Raw genomic sequence first — 9359 nt, forward strand, 5'->3', positions numbered from 1 at the left:
GCAGGTGGGTGTCAGTGCTGCAGAACAGCAAGGACGAAGCCCTGAGCAGCGCCTTCCTTGGGGAGCCCAGCGGTGGCCCGGGGTCCTGGGGGGCCGCCGGGCATGACGGGGAGCCCCATGACCTCACAAAGCTGCTCATCGCGGAGGTGAAGAGCAGGCCTGGGAATAGCCAGTGCTGCGACTGCGGGGCTGCAGGTCAGGCCTCAGGGCCGGGCAGGAGGGAGGGGGAAGTGGAGGGGAGGGGCTGCACCTCCAGGCTCCAGCTGCTTTCCTCTGCAGACCCCACGTGGCTCAGCACCAACCTGGGCGTGCTCACTTGCATCCAGTGCTCGGGCGTCCACCGGGAACTGGGCGTGCGCTTCTCGCGCATGCAGTCACTCACCTTGGACCTGCTGGGCCCCTCCGAGTTGTTGGTGAGGGCGGGGCGGGGCCCGGAAGGGGCCAGACGTGGAGATAGGGGTGTAGTTTCATCGGGGGCAGGCGAGACTTGCAGGTTGTGGGTGGGACCTGGCCAAGGTGGGCTGGGACAAGCCAGGTAGCTGGTGGTCAGGGGTGGGGCCTGAACCGGGAGGGCGCCTGAGGGGCGGGACTCTGGGGGCTCGGAGCTCCACCCTGTGCAGGCCTAACTACCCGGTCTTACTCTGCCCCACCCCTATTTTCCCACGATTCCAGCTGGCCTTGAACATGGGAAATACGAGCTTCAATGAGGTCATGGAGGCCCAGCTACCCTCACATGGCGGCCCTAAACCCTCAGCTGAAAGTGACATGTAAGGGGATTCTCAGAGAGAGGGGCGTCCTGCCTAGGGGATTCTGCCTCCGCAGCTCCCAGGGTCGCAGAAAGGTCTTAGATCAGAAGTCTGGGGAGGCTGGGTGCAGTGACTCACACCTGTAATCCCAACACTTTGGGAGGCCAAGGCGGGCGGATCACTTGAGGTCAGGCCTTCAAGACCAGCTTGGCTAACATGGCAAAACCCCAACTGTACTCAAAATACAAAAATTAGCTGGGCGTAGTGGGGCATGCCGTAGTTCCACCTACTCAGGAGGCTGAGGCACGAGAACTGCTTGAACCCTGGAGGCAGAGGTGGCAGTGAGCCGAGATTGCACCACTGCACTCCAGCCTGGGTGATAGAGTGAGACTCTGTCTCAAAAAAAAAAAAAAAAAAAAGCCTGGGGAGCTGGGGAAGGGGAGCCTCAGATCTGGACATCTTCAGGACATGGTTCTGGAGAAAAGGAGAGCTGTATCTCCTGTGGGAGGGCCCCAGGGATCAGCTGGACAGACACAGTCCATGCTCTGAGATCCTGTGGTTGTCTTTGGTAGGGGCACCCGCAGGGACTACATCGTGGCCAAGTATGTGGAGCACAGGTTTGCACGCCGGTGCACACCTGAGCCTCGGAGACTCTGGACAGCCATTTGCAACAGGGACCTCCTGTCGGTACTCGAGGCCTTTGCCAATGGGCAAGACTTTGGACAGCCGCTGCCAGGGCCTGATGCACAGGTGAGAACCCCCTCCAAGGGCCACTTATAACCCACCTGCCTCACGTATTCCCCAGTTCTGCAGGACCAGCTGTTACTCCCCTCTGCCCCACCTCTGACATCTGCTCAAATCTCACCCATCAGAGTGGTCAGTGGGAAAGAGCACAGCTTCAGTCAAGCAGACCTGGGTGGGAATCCTCGCTGTTTTTTCCTAGCTGTGTGATCTAGCGCAGGTTGCTTCTCTGAGTCTCATTTCCTCATCTATAAAAGGGGTTAATAATAGCACCCATGGTGATGAAGTGAGAATTAAGTCATGTATATAAAGGGCTTAGTGTACAATGGGTATGCAATAAATGTTCATACCTTTTTCTTTGACCTAAGTAGCCCTGAAATGTAAGGGCAGGTCAGTTTAGAGCCAGGAAGACCACATTGCTTTGGCTATTCCAAGAACAAACACATGAGCGTGGGGAAAGGATATCAGAGACATTTGAAAAAGTAAATCAACAGGAGTTGCTGACTGATTGGACATCGAAAATTGGATGTTGGCTGTGTGTGATGGCTCATGCCTGTAATCCCAACACTTTGGGAGGCCAAAGTGAAAGGATCACTTGAGCCCAGGAGTTCAGAATCAGCTTCGGCAAAATAAGGAAACCCCCATCTCTACAACAACAACAACTAAAATTAGCTGGGTATGGTGGCACACATCTGTGGTCCCAGCTACTCAGAAGGCTGAGGTGGGAGGGTGACTTGAGCCCAGGAGGTTGAGGCTACAGAGAGCTGTGACTGCGCCACTGCCCTCCAGCTTGGGTGACAAAGCGAGACCCTATCTCAGAAAAACTAAAAACGGGTATCTTTGAACTGTCTGTCTGATATCTTGGGCTATCCAATGAGCAGTGCAGCACTTAGGTGAGGTAAGAATTTGGAACAGCCTACACCTGTGATAGTTGAAAACGTGAGGTTGCTGAGGTCTTGGTGGGGAAGTACAATCAGGGAGAGGAGCCCAGAGCCGAGAAAGAAGTTTGGGTAACACCTGTTGGGGGCAGAGGAGGAAGAGCCATGAAAGGGAACAATGAGAGAACGGCCCTTCACCTTCCTGCCAAACATGAGGCTCTGTCCTTGCAGTCTCATCTCTCCGGGGTTCTGGCAGCTTCCTATGGGAGGATAAGAGGGTAGCAATACTGGGTTGGAGGCAGGTGCACTGGGGGTAACTCAGAGGTGTGGATGTGTTTTCAGGCACCTGAAGAGCTCGCCCTGCACTTGGCTATCAAAGTTGCCAGCCAGGCCTCCCTGCCTCTGGTGGATTTCATCATCCAGAATGGGTGAGAGCCTCCCTGCCTGTCTCTCTGGCTCCTCACACTCCCGCTCCTTTCCTTCCTGTTCTCCCACTGTCTTCCCTCCTTTCCCCTCCCACTTTTTCCCCTGACTTCGATCCCCTCATTGATCTGTTCCCCTTCCTTTCTCCCTGAACCCTCCTCTCCCCAGTGGTCACCTGGATGCCAAGGCTGCTGATGGGAACACGGCTCTGCACTACGCAGCACTCTACAACCAGCCCGACTGCCTCAAGCTGCTGCTGAAGGGGAGAGCTTTGGTTGGCACAGGTGGGGCTTGAATACCTCCTCCGTCAGACTCCTATTCCTGACTGCCCCTTGTGTGGACTTCCGATGGTCTCGGGCTCTAATCCTGGCTTACTTCTGACCACGTCTGTGATCTTAGGGGTTTGTCATTCATCTCTTGAATTTCAGCTTCCTCATCTGTAAAATGGGAATAATACCACTGACCTAGCGGGACTGCTAAAGAGAAAAGAAAATATTTCTGGAAGTACTTAGGCAAATAAGTATTAGCTGGATCTGAATGATAATGATTGTAATAGCTAATATTTATTGTGTAACATATGCCTGGCAATGGGGCAAGTGCTTTACATGTGTTAATTAAACGAATCCTCATAACCACTTCATCAGGTGGTTCCAAGTACTCATCATAAACAATTTTGTCCCAAAAGATTATATAACTTGGCCTGTGGTCCCGTAGTCAGAACATGGCAGAGCCAGGATTCAAACCCAGACATTCTAATTCCAGAGGCCGGTCCTCATCTCTAAGCTGTAATGTTTCTTTGACCATGACCATGACCATGACCATGACCCCTGACTTTCCCCCCTCACAGTAAACGAAGCAGGCGAGACAGCTCTGGACATAGCCAGGAAGACGCACCACAAGGAGTGTGAGGAGCTGGTGAGGTCTCCGGGAGGCAAGGGGCCCTTGACCCTTTCTCTCTCCCTGCTGAGCCCCCAACCCTCTGAACCGCCAAGCCTTTGTTTTTGGCAGCTGGAGCAGGCTCAGGCGGGGACCCTTGCCTTCCCTCTACATGTGGACTACTCCTGGGTAATTTCCACAGAGCCTGGCTTTGACAGTGAGGAGGATGAAGAAGAGAAGGTGGGTCCCAGCCCTGTCCCTCAGACCTCTGGATGGCAGAAGGAAAGAGCCAGATTGGGCCGGATGTGTGTTGGCGGGGGCGGTGAGGTGGGGGGACAGGGCTACACCAGAGGAACCAGGCTATCCTCATCATCACTCTTTTGCCCTGGCAGCGCTGCTTGCTGAAGCTCCCGGTCCAGGCCCACTGGGCCAGTGGGAGGCTGGACATCAGCAACAAGACCTATGAGACTGTCACCAGCCTGGGAGCAGCCACCCCTCAGGGCGAGAGTGAGGACTGTCCCCCACCCTTGCCAGTCAAAAACTCTTCTCGGACCGTGGTCCAAGGGTGTGCAAGACGTGCCAGTGGAGGTACAGTTGGATGCCCAGATAAATGCTCACCATGCCATTCACAGAGGGCCTGTATATGCCGGGGCACTGAGCTGAGTGCATATGTTAGTCCATAGCATCCTTATGATGACCTCCCAGATAGGGGTTCTCATCTTCGCCTTACAGATAAAAGAACAGAGGTGTTAAGTCACGTGCTTAAGATCCCACAGGTAATAAGTCTCTGATGTAGGATTCAAATATCAGCTCATCTTATTCCAAATTCCTCAATGCTCCACTTAACAAGAGAGAAAAGAGTTTATTGAGCATCTCCTTCATCCTGAGTCCTTTGAGGGCTACCAAGACACAGTCTAGTAGGGGAGATAAAAACTGGAATGCAGTTCATTATAATACAAGGCACAGTGTGATACAGAATGTGAATCCCAAAAGGACAAGGACTTTGAGTGTTTTGTTGAATACTGTTTGTCCAGCGCCTAGTGCAGAGCCTGGCTGTTCTCAAGAACTATTAGTCGAATGAAGGAACAGACTTGTTCTGGGAGGTCAGGGTGGTTGGGGAGGGAACATGTCCTGCTGGGACTGGGGGTCGGTTTAGGAAGGCTTCCTGGTAGGGATAGCATCTGAGTGAACCTGAGGGATGGGCAGGAGAATCCAAACTGGGATGGGGCGTGAGCACAAGCAAAAAAGTGAGTTAGCATGGTCCTGGCCACAGCGAACAAAGGCTTCATCAGTTGAAGGAGAATACTGGACAGGTAGATGGGGAATGGACTATTGGCAGAGAACCAGAAGAGATCCTAGGCCGGACGCGGTGGCTCACACCTGTAATCCTAGCACTTTGGGAGGCTGAGGCAGGCGGGTCAATTCAGGTAAGGATTTTGAGACCAGCCTGGCCAACATGGTGAAACCCCATCTCTACTAAAAATGCCAAAATTAGCCAGGCGTGGTGGCATGCACCTGTAATCCCAACTACTCTGGAGGCTGAGGCAGGAGAATCTCTTGAACCTAGGAGGCGGAGGTTGCAGTGAACCGAGATCGTGCCACTGCACTCCAGCCTGGGTGACAGAGTGAGATTCTGTCTCAAAAAGAAAAAGAAAAAAGATCCTAGAGGCCAGAGACTGCTTTGAGGTTGGGCACAGAGCAAGTGATAAAGAAAAGCTTTGTCATTTCTGATTCCAGATCATTCTGAAGTCTCCAGCCTGAGTTCAGAGGCCCCTGAGACCCCTGAGAGCCTGGGCAGTCCAGCCTCCTCCTCCAGCCTCATGAGCCCCGTGGAACCTGGGGGTCCCAGCCAAGCCCCACCCAACTCTGAAGAGGGCCTCCGAGAACCCCCAGGCACCTCCAGACCGAGCCTGACATCCGGGACCACCCCTTTGGAGGTGTACCTCCCCGTCAGGTTCAGGTTGGTGAGGGCTCAGCCGTGCAACCAGGGCAAATCCCCTGACTTCTCCGAGTATCCATTGATTTCCACACCTCTAAATAGTACCTGCCTGGGTCACACTCCATGTCTGGGTCCATCACTTATGCAGAAATGCTGGACCCTTGGACCCCTTCCCCCTTCACACACTTGCTCCCAAATCCTGCATGGAGAGCTGAGGAGGAGCCAGGGATCCTGCCTGCTGACGTTGGAGTAAAGGAGGCTTAGCCCTCTGTGTGGCTTATTCTAGAGGCTCTCAGTGGGGTCTTCACTCTGTCCCCACCTCCAACCCAGGATCCAGTCTTCTCCCTTCCTTGCAAACCTATTCAGTCTGGAGTTTAGGGAGAAGTAGACCGGGGATATCCACAGTCTTCTGGAGGTCAGTTCCAGCCTTCTTGGGCCTGTGATGGACCTGGTCTGGGGGCTTTGTGGACTCTACCCACCCATCCTAAGCCCCCAGACTGACTGTTCCTGAGCCCTTTCTCCCCACTCTGAGGGGCTCTCTGGACACAAGGGTCACATTGGCCTTTCCCTGCCTTCCAGCTCTGAGAGCACTCGCTCCTATCGGCGGGGGGCGCGGAGCCCGGAAGATGGTCCCTCAGCCAGGCAGCCTCTGCCCAGAAGGAACATGCCGGTAGGAACTCTGGAACCATGGTTCGAGGGGCGGTGGCAGGGTGCCTGAGAGGCAGAGTTAGTCAAGAGTAAGTGTATTGGGGTGGGAGACCTCCCCATGATTGGGGTATAAATGGACCCAGGCAGCCACAATTTGGACAGTCCCTGTCCTGGTGCCCAGGTGGCCACGGTTTGGCCAGTTCCTCTCCTGGTGTCCAGGCGGCCACGGTTTGACGAGTCCCTGTCCTGGTGCCTAGGTGGCCACAGTTTGGCCAGTCCCTGTCCTGGTGCCCAGGTGGCCACAGTTTGGCCAGTCCCTCTCCTGGTGCCCAGGTGGCCACAGTTTGATCAGTCCCTGTCCTGGTGTCCAGGTGGGGACGGTTTGGCCAGTCCTTGTGCTGGTGCCCAGGCAGCTGCGGTTTGACCAGTCCCTGTGCTGGTGCCTAGGTGGCCACGGTTTGGCCAGTCCCTGTCCTGGTGCTCCTCTTTCCCTGCTCTAGCCCAGGGCTGGGTGAAGCTGAGGAGAGCCCAGGCCTTGACGGATGGCAGTGGTGATGAGGCCCAAGCTCTGGCCTCTCCCCAGGGGAGGATGAGGGAAGTTGTGTTAGCGAGGCCAGTTGCTCAGAGAAGGCATCACTTCCCTGCAGAAGAGGCAGGATTAGGTGGCCGTGTACCAGCCCTTGTTTGCCTAACTCTCCCCTTGTTCATGTGTCTCCTGGAATCCACAGGGACTTTCAGATCCCAGGCATAGAGGGATGTGACAGGGACAGGGCAAGAGCTGTCATCCTTAATGCAGCTTCTCCCTGCTGAATCACCAAGTCTCCGACAATGGCATATATTAATTGAACCTAGGAGTGGGCACAGATCAGAGTCAGTTGTGTTGGGAAGGAAGCCTCTTATGTCCCTTGTTCCTCTGGGAATTCCTCAGAATGGCATTGGTTATGTTGGGAGTCAGGATGGCAGGGGCAGAAGCTGGTTCTGTCCGGGGAATCATCATCTTTAATCCACCAGAGTTAGGCACCAGACACCAATCTATGTCCACATCCTGGTTCCAGTATTGCCCTGAAAACCAGGTATCCATCAGATGGCATTTAATTGATGCCTGTGATTGTGGTGTGTATGATAGCAAGAGCTTGGGCTTTAGAGTAAGGAGACTTTGGACAAGTGGCTTCACTTCGTCAAGCCTCAGTTTCTTTGTCTGTAAAGTGAGAATAATCTATCCACAATAGGACAGATGTGAAACTGAGTGAGATGAACACCTGGTGCGTTACAGGTGCTTTGAAAGTGTCAGTTTCATCCTTCTTTCTGCAGGTTGGTGTCACTGAAGGAGATGGCTCAAGGACTGGGAGTCTCCCAGCAAGTTCTGTGCAACTTTTGCAAGACTAGCTCCTTGCTGGCCCCCACATGCCCCATTCTGGGCCCCAATGTTCAGCGCTCACAAAACTGGGGAGCTGAGATGTTTGTTCTCTTGGATCTCGCTCTCTCTGTCACTTGTGCCTCTGTGACTGGCCTTCTTCCTGCCATAGGCCATGCCCCTACCAAGGACACATGGCCTTTCCCTGTTAGGGCTGATGGCAGTTCTTTTCTATCTCATTACCCGCTACGGGCCTGGGAGCCCTGTGGCTGGATCTGAGTGCTCCTGAGCTGGCTTCAGTTGCAGAACTCTCAGTCCCTCATCAGATCGAGACTCTATTTCCCCCATCTGTCTGGGGGCTTCACAAGGGCAGGAGAGCCCTCCATCACTGACTTCCAGATCAGGGACCCTGCCAAGTAGGGACTGTCTTCTCAGCCAGCCGTTTATTAGTCTAGTATTCCTTTACTAAATTCCAGCTCTATGTCTGGACCTGTGTTAGTCACTTCAGATGCCACACGAGTAAGACAGGGGCCCTGCAGGGGTGGTCCTTTGGTGGAAAGCTGGTCTTAAAGGTTGGGCTTGGGAATAGGCAGGGTCAGATTCCAGGGCATGACTCTGGACTCAGCGGGTTTATACCTGTGTGACCATTGCAGTTGTCTACAGACCACACCCATTCTGGCTGGTCAATATGCATGCTATACTGGCTGTTAAATAAAAATATTCTGAATGTCACCCCTTTTGAGGGACAGCACAGCCTTCCCTCGGCACTCTCCTATATTCCCCAGCCAAGTAGTAGAGTCAAATGCACCCACATTTGCCTGTGTCCTTGATTTAGCAGGAAGGAAAGAAATGGTCTGGGTTGATGGATGCCCACTTCTCTTCTCTTTCTCTTGGTCAACTCAGGAGCCTTTTAGTCTGAGGGAATGGAGAGGCAAAGAAATAAGGGAGAGTAATAGAAATGGGAGGGCAGAGACTTAAGGGTTCTGCTTCCCAGCACTAGAAATTCCATCATTGCTCAGCCCCAGTGAGAAAGCAGATACACCTCAGCCATCATCAACTGCTAACATCTCAACTTGCCAGTTTTTGGGTGCTGCGCCCTGGCAGGAATGGGCCCAGCCAAGCAGGGGAGACCAGAGAGCACCAATGGCCAACACTGCTGCCTGGCTGTGGAGGCTGTGCTGTTCCCCCTGGAGACCTGACAAGTCTGTGGTTCCCACAGGAACAGGGTTGTCTTTTGAGCCCCCAGTGTCTGGTTTCATTCATCTCAGATTTGTTATTTCACTCATCTCTAATAAAGGATTGGGGGGTCAGTTTCCAGTGGTTTCATTTATGTGATCTAAAGAGCAACAGGGAGGGGAACGGAACCTTGGGGCTTGAAATTCTTTCTCTGGACCTGGCAAGGGAGATGGCCTGATGTGGAATAGTGGTTTGTAACCACAGTGTTTTGCCCTAGGGAACTTCTGATAAAGCAGAAAACAGTTTTGACTATTCCCAACTGGAGGGTGCTAGTGGCATTTAGTGAACAAAGGTCAGGGATGCTCCTAAACATCCTGTGGTGCACAGGTCAACCCTCCATAGCAATGCAGTATTCAGTCCAAAATGTTAGTAATGCCAAGGTTGAGAAACCCTGGAAAGAACACTGGACTAGGAGTCTGGAGACCTGAAATTCTAGCTCTCCCGTGGTCCTTTGCCACTGTCTCTGTTGACTGCCCCTGAGAGAAGGATTTGGGAGCAAGTAGCTTATCTGTGAAATG

At 53.5% G+C, this 9359-nt stretch overlaps 1 protein-coding gene across 2 annotated transcripts in view; it reads left to right on the forward strand.

Moving 5' to 3' along the window:
• Positions 1 to 8918, forward strand: part of ASAP3 (ArfGAP with SH3 domain, ankyrin repeat and PH domain 3) — a 54810-nt gene extending 45892 nt beyond the window's left edge. The window contains exons 14-25 of one of the 2 annotated variants that reach the window (XM_023219694.1): positions 5 to 195; positions 280 to 413; positions 673 to 767; positions 1319 to 1496; positions 2708 to 2793; positions 2957 to 3072; positions 3636 to 3703; positions 3797 to 3904; positions 4057 to 4252; positions 5402 to 5624; positions 6183 to 6340; positions 7563 to 8918. In XM_023219694.1, coding sequence (XP_023075462.1) covers positions 5 to 195; positions 280 to 413; positions 673 to 767; positions 1319 to 1496; positions 2708 to 2793; positions 2957 to 3072; positions 3636 to 3703; positions 3797 to 3904; positions 4057 to 4252; positions 5402 to 5624; positions 6183 to 6321 — 1534 coding nt within the window. In that variant the 3' untranslated portion in view covers positions 6322 to 6340; positions 7563 to 8918. The remainder of the gene's footprint in view (positions 1 to 4; positions 196 to 279; positions 414 to 672; positions 768 to 1318; positions 1497 to 2707; positions 2794 to 2956; positions 3073 to 3635; positions 3704 to 3796; positions 3905 to 4056; positions 4253 to 5401; positions 5625 to 6182; positions 6341 to 7562) is intronic. The other variant, XM_023219693.1, reaches the window with a different exon arrangement.
• Positions 8919 to 9359: the final 441 nt, after the last annotated feature.

The sequence above is a fragment of the Piliocolobus tephrosceles genome, chromosome 1 (genome assembly GCF_002776525.5).
Source record: "Piliocolobus tephrosceles isolate RC106 chromosome 1, ASM277652v3, whole genome shotgun sequence".
NCBI classification, from domain to species: Eukaryota; Metazoa; Chordata; class Mammalia; order Primates; family Cercopithecidae; genus Piliocolobus; species Piliocolobus tephrosceles.